The 21,976-nt window shown below is 34.1% G+C and overlaps 1 protein-coding gene across 1 annotated transcript; it reads left to right on the top strand.

Annotated features, from left to right (window-relative positions):
* Window positions 1-1,050: 1,050 nt before the first annotated feature.
* KASH5 (KASH domain containing 5) lies at window positions 1,051-21,754 on the top strand. Its single transcript, XM_087917318.1, has 11 exons — window positions 1,051-1,291; window positions 14,442-14,603; window positions 15,050-15,167; window positions 17,026-17,076; window positions 17,583-17,660; window positions 17,794-17,850; window positions 18,378-18,437; window positions 18,804-18,868; window positions 19,342-19,423; window positions 20,801-20,905; window positions 21,596-21,754. The coding sequence occupies exons 1-11, from the start codon at window positions 1,152-1,154 to the stop codon at window positions 21,752-21,754; spliced, it is 1,077 nt and encodes a 358-aa protein (XP_087773444.1). The 5' UTR covers window positions 1,051-1,151.
* The last annotated feature ends 222 nt before the right edge of the window (window positions 21,755-21,976 follow it).

Raw genomic sequence — 21,976 nt, 5'->3', positions numbered from 1 at the left:
TTTTGAACAATAATCTGTATTGTGGTCAGTGTTGATAGAACTAATAAAAAACATACAGTAGAATCTGGCTTCTTTCCATTTTAAACCAATCTGTGCAGCACAATGCTCCTACTTTTTCCAAAGTATGACAAATATGTAAGATCTGACATGCTATTGAAAGCCCTGGCTAGGTGATTAACACAAGAGTGGGCAGATGGGCAGATCACTCTATGGAAGTGTCCAGTTTCTCTCAGCCTGTTATAAAATACTCATGGAAGGCAGTACTTAGGAGGGAAGGCGCTATGCCCACAATAGCCTAAGATAACCCATAAATGCTGGGCAGAAATGCTGACCACATCAACAACAAAAATACTTTGAGCATGCCAGATCAAATCCAAGGGGGAAATGTTATTGAGGTAACTATGGAAACACTGCTGGAAGCATTGAATCAGCTAGGATGCCAACCTCATGAAAATATAGTAGAAAAAGTAAATTGCATATTTATGCCATCATTGGGGCAAGTGAAAAAGACTCATGTGATCTGCCCCATAATTAACATTTTGGACAATAGTAGCTGAATGGCTGTATAAAATGGGAAAAATTATATAGCTCATAAATGAGCATATTTTTATCTTTTTTTAAAAGAATTTTTTAATTAAATGACATGTATAACATTAATGGAGAAAAAACAATAAAATATAATTAACAGGGAAATGATGTATTAAACTGAAAATATTTTAAAATTTAATGAAAATGTTTAGGGTATTTTAGACCTTTCCCTATTTCTATACTGAGATTTCAGAACAATGTTTTGCTGCAAGTAATTTTCTGTGTTCATAAAAAACTCATTTAAAAAAATGAAATAAAAATTATTCTACATTAAGTATTTCAAACAAAACTTCCGTGAGTTTTCTAAGATTATTTTTTGATTTACAGAACAGCTAGTTCACATAGTTTATGGTAGTGGTTAAAACACCACCATGAGACTAGTCTTGCCTTCGGCACAGAGTGAACTGGTGAACTTCGGCTAGTCATTCTCTGCCCTAGGAAGGAGGCAATGGCAAACTACCTTTGAAATCTTGTCTGGATTTTATACTCACACATTCATATTCCATTTTATTCTGATAATAGGACAGGTTTCTGTTTTCCGCATCATTGAATATTTACAAGAAATGACAGGGCAAAGCTGTGAAGACTGGGGGCTTCAATCTCTCTACAAGAGATTGGACCCTGAAGAACAAGGGCTTACTGTTGATTTTTTCACCTTCTATACTGTTATGAAAGATTGGATTTCAGACTGTCAACAGGAAGGGTGAGTATGAATAGTATTCAGAAGTTGTTTTATAGTTTGCTCTGATACCAATATTAACTTTCCCTAAAAAATCCATTTGTATTGTAAGAGTTCTGAAAAGTTATGATGTTGCGATATTATATTAAAGTTAGGAATGATAAAGCTTTGTTTAACTTTATGCGCATGTCACCAATTTCCAAAGGCCTTACCTGGCTAACAGTGAACAATAAACAACGAACATTTAAAATCCTCCAAAACCAGGAACATACAAAACCAAAATCCATATAAATAAGCCTCATGGGCTGCAAATCTGATCTGCGTATTATGGAGTAATTCCTCTATTGCTAAAGAAAAGTTTTTCAAGTTTTCTTGAAATAAAAGCAGGGTGAAAGTATAATGTTGGCCTATAATCACTGCAGTCTCAGTACAGGTATTAGCTGTTCTGTTTGGAAATGGAAATGTTGAAAGTTGTAATACAGCATTTCTGGAGGGCACCTATTTAAGGGAGGAGAATAAAATGATGCTTGCAAATATCCTGAAAGCAGGCAGCTAAATCTCTTGCCTTGAATCTCAGAGAGACTGTTATTGGAGTTAAATGTTGCATTTTTGGAAGCGTGGACATTAGCATAAAATTACAATGTTTAAATTTGTCGTCAGGAGCTATTTCAAGCCAAGAAATCAAAATGATTCAAATTAATGGCATAATTATGCATTCTGAAAATTGAAAGAACTGAAAATAATAACTATTACTGCCCAAATGGAATAGGTAAAATAGGGTGTTTTCAAACTTCTTGCTCGTTCTTGCTCATCTGTTGATACTTCTGGATTCCTATTTCTGTTGAATATGGCGGAATATACTGCATGAGAATACATTATGGCATATGGATTTGTTTTATTGTGGCATTTTTTATGTTTCTTTGCCCACAATTTAATAAGGATATATATTTTCACCAAACTCCTCTGCAAATAACCTCTTTATTCCAATAGCAAGTCTCTCCTACCCAAAGAGTGAACATTCTTGAATTGTTCATTAAATGTGTTCTGCCCTTACAGGCAATATTAATTCTGGTTTCTTTATTATTTCTGTTATTTCATCTATGTTTCTGGGCCTGTAGCTGAATATAGGTAGTCTTGAATTAGAACCATAATTGAACCCAACATTTTTGTTGCTAAGTGAAACATTTTTAAAGTAAATTTTGCCCCATTTTATGACCTTTCTTGCCTCATTTTTTAAGTGAATCAGTGCAGTTGTTAAGTTAGTAACACAGTTATTAAGTGAATCTGGTTTCTCCATTAACTTTGCTTGTAAAGTCACAAAAGATGATTATTTGACCTCAGGACATGCAAGTCATAAATATTTGCCAAGCATCTGATTTCTGACCATGTGGCAATAGTTGTAAGTGTGAAAAACAGTCATAAGTCATTTTTTTCAGTGCAGTTGTAACGTTTAAAAAAATATTTTTTAAATTTTATTTAAAATACATTCAATTTATCTTTCATTCAGCGGTGTTATACATTTTTTTATATTTTTTTGTTATATATATATATATATATATATATATATATATATATATATATATATGGATCTTTGGTTGTTAGCTCAGCGTAAGATTTGAGGTATCAAATATCAGATACCTCAAATCTTACGCGGGAGAAAACCCAACAACCAAAGATCCACATATAAATACCCGCGAGAACCTCAGAAAACAAATATATATATATATATATATATATATATATATATGAAATATATATATTTCTTAAGTTTTTAAGGGTACTTACATTTATGGTATTCAGCTTTGTTCAGGTATTTTCCCACGCCATTATAGTTGTGCTTTTAAAGTTGTAGCAAGAATCGGCAGAATCTCATCTGCCATCATCAGGCTTCTGCATTGTGTTCGTCAGACAGAATACATATATACATATACACACATACATACATACATACATACATATATGTCTTCTTAAGTTTTTGCGGGTATTTACATGTATGGTATACAGAAGCCTGATGATGGCAGATGGGATTCTGCCGAAATGTTGCTACAACTTTAAAAGCACAACTATAATGACGTGGGAAAATACCCGAACAAAGCTGAATACCATATATATATATGTGTGTGTATGTGTATGTATGTATGTATGTATGTATATATGTATATGTATATGTATACATATATATAATAAATGTCTTGTGCCATAACAATTAAATTTTACAACCATACTCATTATTTTAATATTCATTTTTAATAATAGTACTTATAATAATATATAATAATATAATAAATAGTAATATTATTATTAATATTATTATTATAGTAATAGTCATTTTTTTCAATGCGGTCGTAACTTTAAAAAAATATTTTTTTAATTTTATGTAAAATACAGTCAATTTGTCTTTCATTCAATGGTGTTATAAATGTCTTGTGCCATAACGATTAAATTTTCCAACCATATTCTTTATTTTAATACTAATTCTCTATTCTTATCACATTCTTATCATATTAGTATACAAATTATTTCTATTATAACATTTCTTTACATATTCAATTCTATTAACACATTTTCTGTATTTCAATGGCCTAATAATTATTTCTAGCTTTCATATTTTTTCTCTAGCCATTGATAAAATAATTCCCATATCTGATAATATTCAGTTTGTTCCTTCCCTTTAATAGCAAGTGTTAATCTGTTCATTTCTGCACATTCTAGTATTTTCCTTATTACAACCTGTGCAGTTGTAACTTTGAACGGTTACTAAATGAACTGTTGTAAGTCAAGAATTACCTGTACTATAATTTCATAATATATCCTCAACTTGAGTTTTGCCATCAACTTTCATTCATGTTCTGCAGTACCTATGCACTTGATCCTAGGAGATGAGATGCCCTGGTTTGGAAAAGTTAAAATGCACTTGTATAAACATTTTGATCAAAATATGGCAAATATGATCTTCAGTTTATTTTTATGACAAACATGATTTTCAGTTTATTTTTGTATGACAGGGGATTCAACAAATTACAACCCACAACCAATGTCATCCCTGCTGAGGGGGATGCTTCATTGGCAGAGGAACTGAATCATTTCTTTGCTCACTTTGAAGTGGAGACATCAGAGACGTATAAAATACAACTACCAGCCAATTGTAGCCCCCACCTCATTGTGGAGGAACAGGAGGTGAGGAGCATTCTGAGGGCTGTGGACCCTAGAAAGGCTGCTGGTCCTGATGGTATCTCTGGCCGAGTGGTTAAAGACTGTGCTGATCAGTTGGCTGGAGTCTTTACCAGGATCTTCAATTGGTCTTTATCCCAGTCCACTATTCCATCCTGTTTGAAGGCTTCCACCATTGTTCCGCTGCCAAAGAAGTTCCCTATCAATAACCTCAACGATTACAGACCAGTGGCACTCACTCCTATCATCATGAAGTGCTCTGAGAAATTGGTCTGCCGGCACATCATTTCTGGTCTTCCGCATACATTTGATAAACACCAGTTTGCATACAGAAGAAATAGATCTACAGAGGACGCCATAGCCATCACTCTTCACACTGCTCTGATTCATCTAGAACAGCGGTGTGTGTGTGTGTGTGTGTGCTATGTGAGGATGCTTTTTGTGGATTTTAGTTCTGCATTTAACACAATTCTTCCACATAGACTAGTGTCTAAACTTCTGGACCTTGGACTTTCTAATTCAGTCTGCCTTTGGATTATGGATTTCCTGTCTGGCTGCTCTCAGAGAGTCAGATTACATAATCATACCTCTTCAGCCCTTATTCTTAACACTGGTACACCGCAGGGTTGCATGTTGAGTCCCTTACTCTATATTCTTTATGTGCATGACTGCATTCCCGCTCACGCTAGTAATACTATTGCTAAATTTGCAGATGATACAACAGTGTTGGGACTTATCTCGGGGGGGGGGGATGAATCTGCCTACCGAGATGAGGTGGACCGGTTGCTTTCGTGGTGTGGAGACAATAACTTGGTCCTCAACACCAATAAAACCAAGGAGCGTATAGTGGATTATAGAAGGAACACATCAGACATCCAGCCCTTGCTTATCATTGGAGACCAAGTGGAATAAGTGGCCAGTTTTAAGTTTCTGGGTGTTTCCCTAAAAGAGGACCTGACCTGGGGTGCCCACATTGCAGCCCTGGTCAAAAGGGCCCAGCAGAGATTATACTACCTGAGATTTCTCAGAAAACAACAACTGAATGAAAAACTGCTGGTGACCTTCTACGGCTGCACCATAGAGAGTATCTTAATTTACTGCACCTCTGTATGGTTTGCCAAGTGCACAGTGGCAGATAGGAAAGCACTCCAGAGGGTTAATGTCATTGCCCAGAAGATCATTGGTTGCCCTCTCCCCTCTTTGGAAGAACTTTATAGCTCCCGCTGCCTTAAGAAAGTTCAAAACATTCTCCAGGATCCATTTCATCCTGGGAACCCTTTTTTTGAACTATTAACATCTGGCAGACAGTACAGAATAATAAAAACAAGGATATATCTCATCTATTCCATCCATCATCTTCTCTTCTGTTATTCCCAAAGCGTCCGCCAAGATTCCTATCATTATTGCAGCCAAATCTTGTCCTTTTTCTTCTTCTATATTTTGAAATCTAAGATAGAATTCTGACCTATCCAACTCCCATTTCAACATCCCACTTTTTTCTTGTTCTATCACTGTTAATCTATTATCAATATTTCCAATCTTCTCCTCTCTTCGTTTGCCCCCTTCTTCGACTTTTTGAAGTCTCTCCTCATACTTTGCCATCATCTGTTGAATACTTTCCACTTTTTCCTCCGTCCTCCCTGTTCTTTGTTCAGTGGTATCCGTTTTTATCTTAAGATCTTGAATTCCTTGCATAATCATCTGTAAAGTTACTCTTTCTTGTTCTTTTTCTTTATCTTGCTTTAACATTGTCTGAATTGAACGCTGTCCAGATGGTGGGGAGGCAGAAGTAGACACAGAGGCACCCGAAGATATAAGTTTCTTACTCATTTTAAATGGTTCCAGCTCTTCAAGTTCTTTCAAATTTTAATCCAAAAAAAAGTAGCCAATTATAATCCAAAATGAAAAAGCCAATAATAAAAAAAACCAATAATAAGAGAAAAAGAAGAAAAAAGAGAAAAAGAAAAAGAAAAAGAAAGGGCAAAAAAAGAGAAAAGAAGAAAAAATTCTTCAAGTTCTTCCTGACCTTAATCCAATTAAAAAGTAATCCACAAGAGAAAATAAAAATAAGAATAAAAACCCAGTAGTAATAATAATAAACAAGACCAAAGCCAAAAAGAAGAAAAAGAGGGAAAAAAAGCAAAAAGAGTAAGTTTCTTCAAATTCCACACCTTAATCCAACCAAAAAAGTCTCAATTGAAAAAAAAAATAGTCCATTGATGTACATTAAAAAGAAAAGCAAAAATCCCAATGGAAAGGAAAAAAATAAAATAAATCATAATAAAATAAAAATAAAAAGTTCAGAGGCTTCCCCTTGCAAATAAATCAAATTTAAAAATAAAAACCTTACTAGAATAAAAATATAGGTTGATGCTGGTGGAGGGGGTGGTGGAACTAAAAAAAGGGATTAGAAAAAGAAAGTAAGCCACAATACACTGCACTCTATTTAATTGTCCAAGGCACTAATTATGACTCCCTTCTCTTTCCCACAAGCTTCAAAGCTAAGCCATAAATGTTTAATTATAGACAAGAATCCAGAAAGACACCTGTAATAATATTCTACAAAGCGCTTTCCTCTATCTTATCAGAATATGTCCTTGAGAAGAAGTCTTTCACCTCTTTCCAGTTCAAGTAAAATATTTCCAAGCCTCTAGTTGGCAGTGTTACAAAGTTTCTTAGTTCTCACTTTCCCCCCTCCTCTCTATTAGAATAAAAAAAAAAGCCCGCAAGGAATACACAAACATATAAAGGCAAAAAAGAATAAAAAATAAACAAAGGGAGCCTCTAGCCTAAAAGAAAAAATAATATGAAAAATCCAAAGGGAGAATAAAATGTATAAATATAAAAAGGAACAGTCCAGTTATCCAGTAAATAGCAATAAAGTCCGGAAGCAAAGAAAAAAAAAAAGCAAATAAAGCCTCTCTTTGACGTCTCCCTTTGAAAAAACGCCGCTTAGTCAGTTTTGTCAAAAAAAAAATCACACAGATTTCTTCTAATAATCAGAGTGAACTTTCAAAACTCCAAAAAATTAAATAAAAAAAAAAGTTTCTCACCCAACTGACAGTCTTTACAAGATATGCGATGAGAAATAATCTGCCCAGAGAAGTCCATATTAGATTTACTAAAAAATCCATGAAGACACAAATCTTGCAAGTGGTAAGAGAGAAGACATTGAAATATAAAGGTAAAGACATTTTGGTCTTAAAACAAATACCTAGAAGAGTGAGAGAGATGAGAAGAGAATATCGATTTCTGACCAAAATGTTATTGAAAAAGGAGGTGACCTACAGATGGCTGATCCCAGAAGGACTGATGTTCACGTGGCAGGAACAGAGACATAGAATTGATTCAATTGAGAAAGCAGAACTGTTCCACACAGAATTTTTTGGAGGGAGAGAAGGAGAGGCAGAAAAGGAGGTTTCATTAATTGAACCTCAAGAGGAACAAATGGAGATTGGAAAAGAAGAAGGTGCAGTAGGTGGACAGGTGGATATTAAAGATCAGCGTGAATCAAGACCCACGAGAGTGGTTAAATCTAAATATAAAATATAACCATGGAAGAGAAAAAACTGATTACAATGAATATAAATGGACTGAATTCAGCTGCTAAGAGAAGGAAGATTTTCCATAAATTAAGGAAACTAAAGTTTGATATAATTTGTCTACAAGAAGTACATATTAAAAAGCAACATGAACAATTGTTAGTACAACCAAAATTAGGGAAATTGTTTACTTCTTTGACTCAGTGTAAGAAAAGAGGGGTGGTTTTATATATCAAAGAGGCTATCCCAGCAAAACTGATTTATACAGATGAAGATGGGAGAATATTAATGGTGGAAATAATGGACAATAATAGAAAGATACTTTTGACTGCAATTTATGCCCCAAATGATAAACAGGAAGAATTTTATAAAAAATTACATACAAAGATGGCTGGACTGGACTATGTTAATATAATTATGATGGGAGACTTCAACGGAATCGTGGACAATAAACTTGATCATATTGCAACAGCAGCAAAGTATAATAGAAAAACTCTTCCTAAATCTTTTTTTAAAATGATAGATGAATTAACTCTAAAAGATATATGGAGAGAAAGAAATGTTAAACTTAAGCAATATACGTTCTATTCAAATAGACATTTATCATGGTCCAGACTTGACATGATCTGGATCTCAACAGACTTAATATCTAGCGTTCAAGAAGTAAATATTGAAACAAGTACTTGGGCTGATCATAATCCATTGACAATCAAATGGAAGGGACAAAAAAAAAGATCGAGATGGACATTAAATAATACTATTTTAAAGGAGAAAGAATTTATACAATGGATGGAGAAAGAATTGGCTTTTTTTTTTAAAGAAAATAGAAAAGAAGATACTTCAATACAGAATGTTTGGGATACAATGAAGGCTTATGCCAGAGGCTTGATAATAGACTATACAAGAAAAAAGAATATTAGGAAAAGGCAAGCTTTTAAAGCCTTGGAGGATGAATATAAAAGACTCGAAAAAGAACTGCAGAAAATGTCACAGAAAAAAGACGTTAAACTGAAACTGGATATAATTAAACATAAAATGGACTTAATAGAGAAAGAAGAACTGGCACAGAAAATTAGGAATGCCAAACAGAATTATTTTGAAGATGCAAATAAGCCAGGTAGATGGCTAGCATATAAGTTGAGAAAGGAGAAAGAGTCGAGGAAAATATCGCAGTTAATAGATGACCAAGGTAAAACTTGTCATGGCAGCAAAGAGAAAAAAGAAATTATTCATGATTTTTACAAACATTTATATAAGAAAGAAGATATTGATGAGGAGAAAGTTAAACAGTACCTGCAGAATGCAAATCTACCTAAGATACCTAAAGAGATTGAAGAAATGCTAGAAAGCAATATAACAATGATGGAGTTAAGCCAAGCACTTAAGAAACAAAATAATGGAAAGGCACCAGGTCCAGACGGGTTTCCTGTAGAATTTTATAAAACCTTTCAAGAATCACTGTGTATTCCATTGTTAGAAGTTATGAATGAAGTTATGTTAAAAAGATGATACCTAAAACATGGTCAGAGGCCTATATTACACTTATTCCAAAAGAGGAGGCGGACCTACTTCAAATCAAGAATTATAGACCGATTTCTTTATTAAATGCAGATTATAAAATCTTTGCTTCAATATTAGCAGAAAGACTTAAAAAGTACTTGAACAACTTTATTCATCCAGACCAAAATGGGTTCTTGCCAAAGCGACAAATCAGAGACAATATGAGAATAATTTTGGACACCTTGGAATACAATGAGGCGCATCCTGAAAAGCAAATGGCTTTGATATTTTTAGATGCCCAAAAGGCATTTGATAACGTGAATTGGAGATTTATGTTACTTTTAATGGAACAGATGGGCTTTGCTAGAAGATTTATTCAGGCAATAGAAGCAATTTACAATGAGCAAACAGCTATGGTAATGATGGAGGGAGAATTCACAGATCCTATTAGTATAAGAAAAGGCACAAGACAAGGTTGTCCTCTTTCTCCCTTGCTATTTGTATTGACTTTGGAAGTGTTGAATAGAAATATTAGAGAAGATAAAACTATAAAAGGAATGAAAATTAAAAAGGAAGAATTTAAACTACAAGCTTTTGCAGATGACCTAGTCTTTATCTTGGAAGATCCTATAGAAACAGCCTTGAAGCTGTTGGAAAAGATAGAGGCATGGGGAAGTGGCCGGTCTGAAAATAAATAAAGATAAAACAAAGATTTTGTCAAAGAATATGTTGCTAAGACAAAGAGAAGAACTGGCAGAATTGTTAAAAATCCAAGTTACAAATAAGGTTAAGTATTTGGGGATATATTTGACATCAAGATGTAGTACATTAAAGGAGAACAATTATATTAAACTTAAACAACAGATAGCCCAAGATCTGAAGAAATGGGAAAACGTACAATTGTCATTAATAGGAAGGATTTCAACAATTAAGATGAATATTCTACCCAGAATTTTATTTTTGTTCCAAACAATACCAATTAGGCTTGGAAAAGACTATTTTGAGGATTTAAACAAAATTGTTTTGAAGTATATATGGCAAGGCAAGAAAGCAAGGATAAAGTTAAAGCTTCTACAGGATGCCAGAACCAGAGGAGGGTTTGGCCTGCCTAATTGGGAGTTGTACTACCAAGCTGTAAATTTGATGTGGGTTAAAGAATGGATAACATTAAGGAAAACTAGATTGTTGACATTAGAAGGTCATGATTTGTTGCTGGGTTGGCATGCTTTTTTATGGTATAAGGAACCAAAACACAGGGGTATTTTAGAAGACATTATATACGGAGTCTCTGTGGTTAAATTGGGAGAAGACAAAAAAACAATGTTATTTGAAAATTCCAGTTTGGTTATCGACGATAGAAGCGTTTTCTTACCCTATAATTTATAAAAAGGAACAAACAGTTAGCTATGGGGAATTACTAGATGAAAAGGGTGAACTTAAATCGATACAAAAATTAGAGGAACAAGGTATACAGATGAATTGGTTTTCATATTTGCAAATACATGCAAAGTATCATGAGGATTCCAAAACAGAGGGATTTTATGATAAACAAACTGATTTAGATAAGATTTTGATGGGTACTGATGAAAAGGTGATTAAAAAATTATATGGTTACTTATTGAAAATTAAGCTGGAGGAAGAACAAGTTAAAGAAACTATGATTGCCTGGGGGAGGAATTTTGGATATGGGATTGATTTAGAGAAATGGCAGAAATTATGGTTGCAAAATTATAAAATGACAATGTCTACAGCCTATAAAGAAAATTTGTATAAGATGTTTTACAGGTGGCATTTTCCTCCGACAAGGATAGCAAGAATGTTCAAGAACAAATCCGAAAAATGCTGGAAATGTCATCAGAAACCTGGTTCATACTACCATATGTGGTGGACTTGTGAGGATGCTAGAAAATATTGGACTAAAATCCACATGTGGTTGGAAAAAATGACAAAGAAGCACATAGACTTGAAACCGGAGTTTTTTTTTTATTGGGAATCTTACCAGATGTTTATAGTAAAGAGTTGAAATATTTGATTGTAAATGTATTGACTGCGCTAGGATTGTATTTGCAAAGAATTGGAAAAATGAGAAAATTCCATTGCAGGAAGAAGTTATAAAGAAAATATTGGAATGTGCTGAGATGAGTAGATTGACTTTTGAAATCAGAGAGCAAGAAGATAAACAATTTTATATAATTTGGGATCTTTTCTATCAATGGCTGAATGATGAAATACAAAAATAGAATATTTGAAATGTTAGATAATAAGGAATAATATTGAATTTATTTTTCTTTTCTCTTTTTTGGTATTGGATATTATATTTATATAATGGTTTTCTTTTCTTTTTTTCTCTTATTTAGGATAGAACTGGCACGATTATATGATTTGTTTTAGAATAAATTACTTAAAATATAGTTATCTCACAAAGGCATGATCGAATAAAAGTATAGTCAAACTTCTTTTTTTAATAATGATATGATGATTTATAAGTTTGTATTGACAATAAGAGTTATTATATAAGGTAATTGTAATTGTGACTATGAAGTGAACGCACAAAACTGATGAACCAACCGACTCACTGTTTGTATATAAATATGGGGGAGCTGATGTTTTTATGTTTTGTCTGTTTGTTTGTATGTTAAAAAACAATAAAAACTTTTATAAAAAATAATAATAATAAAAACAAGGACAAATAGGCTGAAAAACAGCTTCTATCCCAGGGCAGTAGCTCTTTGGAATTCTGCTGTATAGTGCAGTGTTGGTGTGGTGTCGGGTTTCCGATTCAATGTGTGAAGGTTGAAGGATGTGTTTTTGTGTTTATTTTCATGGTCATGGTGTGCACTGAAGATGATGTTTGATTTCATTGTATGAGGTGCAATGACAATAAAGTAAACTAAATTTTTATATCAATTAAGAGTCTTATAACTCTAGAAAGTTGGCTAAATATTCTACTAGCACTTAGTAGGGCAAACACATTAAGGTCGTAGCAAATCGAAAGGCTATTCAGTGCCAACTTAGTTCCTCAAACTATTGATTTTCAATGGAGAAAATATCTGATTTTCCCCTTGTTCAAATACAGTATTTATCAACGTGCATAATATCTATTAATAATGACTTTCAGTGAGATGGTGATGTAGGGGACTGCACATACCTGAATTTCATCTGATATTTCTAAAATTTATTCCATAAATATTGTGCAGGAACTTTTTTAATTGAAGCACACACAGAGGTAGTATTCAGCCAGTTCAAACGAACTGATTGTTAAAGTTCTTCCCAGTTCAGCGAACTGGCTAATCCCAGCACTGGCTGTCCCCCACCCCACCCCTTTTTCAGGACACTTTTTGAAAATGGCTGTTTTCGGACCGTGTTTTGGGCCTTTTTTCAGGCCATTTTTCAGCTGTTTTGGGGCCATTTTTCAGGACAAAAATGGCCCAAAAAACAGCTGGAAAAGGTCAAAAAATGGCCTGGAAAAGGCCAAAAAACAGGCCGAAAAATGAAGGAAGGAAGGAGATAGAAATGAGAAGAAGGAAGAATGGAAAGAGAAGGAAGGAAGGAAAGAGATGGGAATGAGGCAAGGGAGGGAAGGGGTTAATCCAGCTTTAGCTTAGTCTCTTTCAGAACTGCCTGCACAGAAGCACTGTCAATCCTTCTGCTATTTATAATTTTTGGGGTGCAAATCAGTTTTAATTGCAAATTGCTTCTGAGGAGTCAATGGGATTTATTGCCTCTGCCAACTCAGGAATGAAATGTTGGCTGTTATGACACAATATATTGCTTTTTAATAAGCTCAGCTTCCAATGTCTTACTTTCCTTGGTTATGCAAGCAGACTGCTTTGCTGGTCTCTCCCCATTCTTTCACTGGGAGCATTCGCACCAGAAAACTGGGGGTTGCTTAACTGTTTCATTTCTGGAGGTGTTGTGTATACCTCCAAGGCCTGGGTAAAGGGAGAGTGGCTGGGAGGCGGGGCTGGGTGTGATGAGTGATGTCAAGTTGGCCACGCCCACCCAGTCACATACCACCCAGTCATGCTTACCCAGCTAGGGCAGAGAACCGGTTGTTAAATTATTTGAATCCCACTACTGAGCACACAGCATAAATATTAGCTGTTGTTTGATGGCAATAAGGTAAGTTTGCAGAAATGTGTATACCAATAATAAAAAATATACACTAGAGGTGAAACTCTAGTGAAACTCCAATAAACTTACCTCACATAGTATCAATTTTGAGAAGCATGTGTTAATTATAAAGGCTGATAGTTTTATATTTTTGTTTAGTTTTCTCAGTGCTTTAGTTTTCTTAATGCTTTATTAACGTGAATAACTAAATGCCATCAGAAATAATATATACTAGTTTGAGTGCAATCTCATCAACGCAATGTAGAAAAAATATATACACTAATGCTAATTCAAGATGTAGTATCTTCTGTGAATTCTTATAGTCAATCTCTTGCTAAGATAGTTTTAAAAGGAATTATATGCCACAACATGTTGTGTAATCAGGATAAAAAAAGTTTTTTTTAAAAAAAATTCTGCTTACTTTGTACATATATATATATATGGTATATGTATGATCTGGCTAACTGACTTATATTTGTCAGCCACTATGAGAACCTTTTGAATAAGAAGTGAGGTGAATAATATTTTAAATATAAAATACACATTGAAAGATATATATCCACAATATTTGTGATAATAGATGAAATAGTGAAAAATTACTTGCAATGAATCTGTAGTTTATATCAGAAGAAGAATGAATTATTAGCAATAGGAACTATTTGTCCACAAGTATTCTGGACCCCATAGTTGTAATGAATAATTTGTTGCTTAAGATAAAATATTTGATCCAATGTTACATACCATATATAGAATATGTAATGGTAAGGTATAATTAGCATTATAATGAAATATAACGGCAAAAATCACTGTCCAATTTATTGGCTTTTCCTGTTTTTTTCCCCCAAAAGGGAAGAGGCTACTGACCTGACAAATAGTATCAAGGACTTACAGCATGACAACAAACAGTTAGCAGTGCAGAATGCTAAACTACAGAGAACTATAGAGGCTGCAGAAGAGCTCAATTCAAGACTCTCTGAAGAGATTTCTCAATTGAAAGGGAAGCTGAGAGGGTAAACTGTCTTACATGGGGCCATTGATAAGGATTAATCTCAGAAGGCAAGATAGTAAAAATGTCGGAAAGCACTTAAGAAAAGGAAAAAAAATAATTTGAATGCATTTATACAACATGCGTATGTTGCTGAAAGTTAAAAAGAGAAGTAATTCAATGAGGGATCAGTACAGTTCTTTGAAATATTGTCACTCCACCAAACATGTCTTATGCCTCATATATTTTTCTCTGTCAACATCTTTTTATACTGTTTTTTTGTTTCTACAGGGTCAGTTTCTCAATATAAGTTTGTGCCTAGGTTACCTTCTTCCTTAATTTTGAGCTTAATATCTAATTATTTCTTCCTTTCATTTTCAACTTTGTCAGATTATCGTATATTCATATTAATAAAGGTTAAAGGCAGAATTCAGACCAATATGACTGAACACAATCTTTGTTATATTTCAGTAACCAGCAAATACTGGAACAAGCTAAAATCTTGGCAAATGAATTGGAAGATCTGAAATTTTTTTCAAAAAGTATGGAGGAGGAAAATAATAGATTACACACACAAGCACGGCAGTTGGTAGGTCTCCCTGTATAATTATTTTGTAATCTATCAATATATTTTTCCTTTAGGAAATCAGTGTATGCATATTTCTTTTGCCTTATATTTATTATTGGTTTGGCCTTTTTATTGGAAAGTTCAAGTCTTTTGCAAAATTAATTCTAAAACTATTAGAGGCTTTTCATATGCACATAGTGGTTGGGCAGCAGAACTGATTAATTTCTTAGCAGTTGTATGGGAGATATCACTGCAAACAGTTGGTACCTGAAACACCTGAAAGCATTTATTTTCCATTGGTACATACTCTTGTTTCAGTCCAGAACCTTGAATCTCCTGCTTCAGACTGGATTTAAGTCACAGTTCAGGGGACCTTTTAAATAGGGAAATTCAGAATTCATGTTCTATGGAATGATTATAGGCATGTGTCCAGGTATCTTGGGTTTGATGCATGTTGATGGGCATACTTTCAATCTCGTTGTATGTTCTAGCTCCACCTTAAGCACAAAACCAGCCGTGTGATCTTAGGCCACTCCCTCTCAGGAGGTGGAGGCAAATCTGAAAAAGCCTTGTCAAAAAAACTGCAGGACCACAGGTAGACCTCAACTCATGACTAGAATTGAGATTGGAATTTCGGTTGCTTAAGCAATGCAGTTGTGAAGCATGACATCATGCTTACACCTTAGCAATAGCAATCCTCGCACTGCTTGTTGCTGTCATTAACTGAATTCTGTTGGTTGTTAGTTGAATATCTGCTCAGTCCAAGCTCTTCTGGGCTTGGCCTTGAGCTTCAGCAAGATAAAGGATTGCCTCCTTTTCAATTCTTTCCACCTGCCTATCTCCTCTCCATCTGTGCCCTTTTGGCTGCCCTGCACCCTGTCATATGGGTTGGCAAACAGCCTTAGTACTGCTCAGCTCTGGAACCTCCTGCCACATTATGGCTCAGAGGCTCCTTGGTGCATTGGGGCACTGGGGATGCAAGAAGCCACTGAGCTACAGTAACTTGGGAAGTCCCGGCTGTCCTAGTGTGGCATAAAGCCCCAACCATACCAGCAATGTGATGGAAAACCCCAGCCATTCCAGGAAATCTCAGCTACCCCAACCCAGTCCCAGATGCAGTTGGCTTTGCCACTCTGCACTCCGAGGCTCCTGCCGTCCTACACTCCACTGCTCTAGCTGTGCCATCTTGCTCCTGTTGCATATGAGGCATGCCTGCCTCTGGCTTTTGTGAGGCAGCTGCTGGCTGCATGAGGCCATATCCCCGGTTCTTTTGAAGAACCACTGTGAATGACCCTGGGGAGAAAACTTTGTTTGTCTAGCAGCTGCGTCACAAAAGATCAAGCTGGGTACACATGGTCTGCAGAGGGAACAGGTACAGTCTGTCAGTTTTGGTATTCCAATTTATTTATTTATTTATTTATTTGTCAATCGCTTACAAGATAACAGGTATAAGTATAAACATAGTTTTGAATACATGAGATGGACACGTATAAGAAAAATAAAAAGAAACAATAGGACAGGGATGGTAGGCATGATTGGTGTGCTTATTTATGCCCCTACAGACCTCTTAGGAAAGGGGTGAGGTCAATAGTAGACAGTCTAAGATTAAAGTTTTTGGGGTTTGGGAAGAAAAAAATGTAGGGAGCATTGATCCTTGTATGATCAGTTTAGACTGTTGCAAGAATGGGAGCAGTGAACACAGGCATGCTCTTTAAATTACTTTATGAATATTTGAGGAATAAAAAGGGGACCTTCGTTTTAAGCGCAGTCACAAGCTTATTTAAACCTTCACAGTCATGAAAATGTAGTATTGATTGAAATTTTATCAAAATTTTTGTGACTACCATTTAATTAATATGTTTTCTCCTATATTCTTTAGGAAAAAGAGCAGCAGCTTCTCTCTGTTAAGATGGATAACCTTCAGGATGAGGTGAGGTAAAGAGGGGAGAGTTCAGAAAGTGAAGTTATAGTAGTTATACCTGAAATAATTCAGGACTCACTAATCACTTTAATTTAACAGAATTTCAAAGGCAGCAGAAAATTGTACCAGCTTGAAATTTTCCGTCCTCATTGCTGATCCCTATCTAACCTCTTTTACAAGTCACTATAATTACCTGACCTCCCTTTTAGATATTGGTTAACAAAACCTAACATACATTCTATACCTTAAGACTGCCTTTGGATAGCGTAAGAATAAAAGTGAGATATTCTTTAACAACTGCACAGCTAATCTTTTATTTCAAAAAGAATCACTGCATGAAATTGCATATTCCCCTATAAAAGTGTAATTGTATATATTATCTACTTGTTGTACATTGGATTTTAACATCTTCCTCATGCAGCTGGAAAAGAAACTAATTGAAACACCATCAACAGAGGTAAGAAACATTAATCAGAGGTAAGAAACATTAATTATCTGTTGCATTTGTCTTCCAGAACAAAAAGCTGCTTCTAGAAAAAGAAAGCTCAGAGGGTAAAATCAAAGAGTTATTTACAAAGAAAACCAAAATGAAGGTATGAATGAGCTGAGTTGTATATATAGCTTATTGAAAATGTCAGTGTACCACTAGTTGGGTAGTTAACTGCAGTACTTGTAATTTGGCTATATGATTACAACTACTGTATTTGTATTTTTATTTCCTTGTAGTCACAACTCTCTGAGTATGAAAATCATATCTCTTGCAAAGAGGCTGCCCTTAATAAGGTGAGTTGTTTGTCCAGGGTATGCTAAATTGAAAAAGTAGTTATGTCATACTGAGGTGTGTGTGTAAAATAATAAGACTCATATTGTCTTATGATATTTTGTGCTATTATGATGATAGCAGTTGAAACAACTATTGTTTTACAGTAATGAAGAGTTTTCATGGCTATCATGGCTACTATAATAATAAATGCAGGTACCATTTTAAAACATAACCACTAATTTATTAAAGCTGCTTCACTTTTTCAAATTTTTTCTATGAACCTGAAACATTGATGCTGCAGAGATAATACATTTTACAATAATCAGATGTTAAAATAATTGAGAACCTCAGCCTAACTTGTTTTCTCTCTGCATTTAGGAATCCATAGGTGTCACTACAACTTCAGTGTTAAATTTAATTTGATTATGAAAAAAGAAATGATTCCTGAGTTCAGATAGCTAGTTTCGAAATTTTTACTAGAATACAGTTTGCTTTGTGATGCTGAGTTACTTTCTTGTATGGATTTTATTAATGTTTATATTTATAGAAAATAAAACAAACAGAAGAGCTTACAATAATTCTAGACGAATATCGAATGATGGTACAGGTAATGTACATTTTAATTGTGATAAGAAAGAATCTGTCCAGTGTCATTAAGCAATCCAGGGACAAGCTTGCTTGGAATATCCACAGATTATTATCCTAAAGTTTCCCATTTCAGTTACATAATTGTAAAAGTATTGGTAACTCAGATCAGGAAGGTGAAGGTTTACAGTTTTTTCGACCCTTTCTTCAGCTTATGGCAAGTATTCTACATCAGTGGAATTACTGAAATGTTAATGAAATTGAACGTTCCTGTAAAGTAAATCTATGCAAATTTCTAGATATACCTATTTAGCTACTGCATTGCTTCTTTCCTCCGCACTATTATAGCAGCTGTTGTACATATCTTTATATTGCACTGTCCATATAGGAATTGAAGCTGGAAGTTAGTAGGCTTCAAGAACAAATATGTCAATCCTATCAAGACTTAAAAATGTAAGTGCTATCAGCATTAGATATTTTTAGTGTGAGAGTTTTAAGATGTACCATAATGCTTATTGAATGCTAATACTATAATATTAGTTACAACTGTATTTTTAAGGAAAGATTAAATCATGATATTAAATAAATACCATGTATAACTGCTATTCCAACAAAACTTGAGGCTAATTTGTAATTACATTATTCCTTTTGACGAATCATGGTCAGTCTCATTGATTCACAAGAAATTATGTAACACATATGTAATATAAAACCATTTTATTATATTAGCTTAACTATATTAACTAATTCTGGGAAGATTTTTTATTAAACACAAAGAAATAAATGGTTAATAAATAATACATATCACCTTCCAATTTATTCAGTTTTACTATATAATTTAAACCATTTTTCATATCAGATATAGCTACAGAAATATAACAGAAATGGAAAACTACAACTCAGCAGTAGTTATTTTCTTGATGCAGGCCGCCAACAAACTCTCTACCAAACATGAGTGGTCCCATACAGGCACAGTCACTCTACAAAGAGATTGAAGAATCACGTAGCGTAAGAAGCATTTCTATTTAGAGAGTTATGTCATTGTTTTAGATGAACTTATAATAATCTTGGGTATTTTGAACATAAATTGAGAACATATTGAAGAATAGAAGACCAGAAAATTATCATGAACATTTTGCATTTAACTATACCTAACCCATAGAATGAAATGAATAGAGAATTGTTACTTGCATTCTTTGAAGTATAAGTAGAGCCAAGTAAGCCCTAGCCAACAAAACCAACTCAGAGTTCTAGAAGACTCATAAGACTTGGCCATTTTCCCAGGCCCAGTGTTAGTTAGAATTCTTGTGGTTTTGTTTGTTTGTTTGTTTCTTTAACTATTAAGGCTGTTACTCTGTGTTGTTACGCTTTTAATTGTTTGAAATTATAAATTTGTTCAGGATTTTAAAGTGGGACAATTATAGTAAATTAATAAAACAGTAAATGCGACAAGCTTATTAAAATTAAGAAGAAATTTATGGAATGATAGATTAATTTTGGAAATTGGGATTGTTTGAATGTAAGGGCCAAAAAAGCACATGCTTGCAATTCTTTAAAGCTATTGCAATTTCACCCAGGATTTGACAATAAATTTCTGAAAATTCAAAGTTGCACCTGGAGCAATATGAAGAAACAAAGACATGGCTCAGATCAATAAGTTACTTTTACAGATAGAAGCCCAGATAACTAAAATCAACTTGATTGTGATCAAGCCCTCTATAAACAATTCATGGTTTAAATATTACAAGTCCTCTGCTTGTTTTTATATAGTAATGGACAATGCCACTCATTTTTCAGCCCTGAATGTGCAGGTACCTATGCATGTTTTGGTAATAGTACTATTTGATTTGAGATTCTTTGCTTCTGGCATTACCAATTCAGTCCACACAAAAATAATTGCCTTTCCCCCAGGAATTGCATAGTTCCTGTGAAGTTGAATGTAAGGAATTGCTATTGTGTTACCTGTATCCATGCTTCAAAACACATCTTCCTTTTCAGATTTAAAACTTTGCACAATAACTGTATTGTATATGTTAATATTAAATTATAATTAAAGTTGGATGGTCACACCTATGCTGTCTTATAGTGAATTAGTATTCATTACCAACTCAATCAGTATAGGAATGGAATTGTCATACTACAGTCCAGTACCAGAAGAGAGTTATCACATTACAGACCTAGACTGTTCCAGTTATAATGCATATAACATATGTAGTAGAAATAGATATCCTTCTGTGAGGGGAATAACATTTTGCCAAGAACAAAATATTTTACTTTGGGGTATTAGAAAAAAATCTCTTTCATTAAATGCTATATTAATAAGTATTAAATTATATACAACATTCCTCAAACTATGACTTGACATATCTTCGTTGTATGTATCAGGACCTCAGTAAGGAGTGTGACTTGCCTAGTCCTTTGTGTGGGATGTTGAATTCTTTGGTGATACATCCAGTGGCTGAAGGAAGCATTGATTATTTGACAGAACAGGTAAATATAGAATCACAAGTACATTGGGTTCCCCCCCTTTTTCCTCAAAACCTGAATTACAATGACACCTACTCTAGATTTCACAGCAGTGAGCATCCTTTAATAATGGCAAATGATTCAAAAAGTTGATTTTGACAGATTATTTGATAATCCATATTTCTGTTTTTAGTTTTTTTTTAAACTAATTAATTCCAAGTGATATCTGCAGCTAATTCAATGTTAATTCAATGTCTTCAGCAGATATTGTTCAGGGTTTCAGTAGACTTGAGAACATCCCTTCAAGTCTACTCAGCAGAAGGTTAGAAGATCATCCAATAATGATTGATATTCAGCCCTTTTGCTTTTGGAAATCTTCCATAATGGATTAAAACAATCCAAGTTTATCATCAAGATAAACAACTTCTAATTAATTTAGAACTATTTGGATGAACAATATAGCATTAAAATTAATATATACTTAATTAGAATTCAAAGCATCATCTTTATTTCTTCATATAAAAGATAGAATTTCACTTTCTTTAACTTTCTGGGCAATAGTTGTCTGAATATTTGTAGCTTATATATGATAGCACTACTTTCACAACCTTTTTAAGTAGCTTAAAAAGTCTTGTTTTCAGTCTTGTTAAGAACTGATAAAGAACTAATGTGAGTTCTATTGTTCTGGCTGCTGTTCTTTTTCTCTTCCCCTAGGAACATAGCAAGAAAAAGTCAGATGATATCAAAGCATTATTTCCAGTTTCACATATCTTGCCTCAGTTAAGCCTTTCGACTGATGGTAAACTAATATTGAAGAATCAGGAACAGAAACAGGACCGAAATCATCTTCTCTCACAGAAATGGGGAAGGTAAGAACAATGATGACATTGCTGATTAAATGAGAATTTTTAAGTCTCAAAGAAATTCTTTGATCAAGAGTTTAGCTATAAGTTGGGCAAGTGATTGAGAACATCCAGACCTCTTTGGAAATGAACTTTTCTTTTTAACACTTGAATACTTCTATGGGATGGATGTTTTATTTATTTATTTAGCATATGGCACCTATTAGCCAGGGATCACTGTGGTGACTAGCTG

Source organism: Pseudonaja textilis, chromosome Z (genome assembly GCF_049901715.1).
Source record: "Pseudonaja textilis isolate UNSWEBS1 chromosome Z, rPseTex1.2, whole genome shotgun sequence".
Classification (NCBI taxonomy): Eukaryota; Metazoa; Chordata; class Lepidosauria; order Squamata; family Elapidae; genus Pseudonaja; species Pseudonaja textilis.
The sequence above is the reverse complement of the archived record's forward strand: the minus strand, read 5'-3'. Positions and strand labels throughout refer to the sequence as shown.

What these genes read in the sequence shown, in the direction of transcription:
- KASH5 (XM_087917318.1), top strand. Translation starts at nt 1,152, where the DNA reads ATGACAGGGCAAAGCTGTGAAGACTGGGGGCTTCAATCTCTCTACAAG. An exon ending in AGATTGAAGAATCACGTAGC is followed by an intron (nt 19,424 to 20,800) that starts GTAAGAAGCATT and finishes TGTATGTATCAG; the next exon opens with GACCTCAGTAAGGAGTGTGA. An exon ending in TTGATTATTTGACAGAACAG is followed by an intron (nt 20,906 to 21,595) that starts GTAAATATAGAA and finishes CTCTTCCCCTAG; the next exon opens with GAACATAGCAAGAAAAAGTC.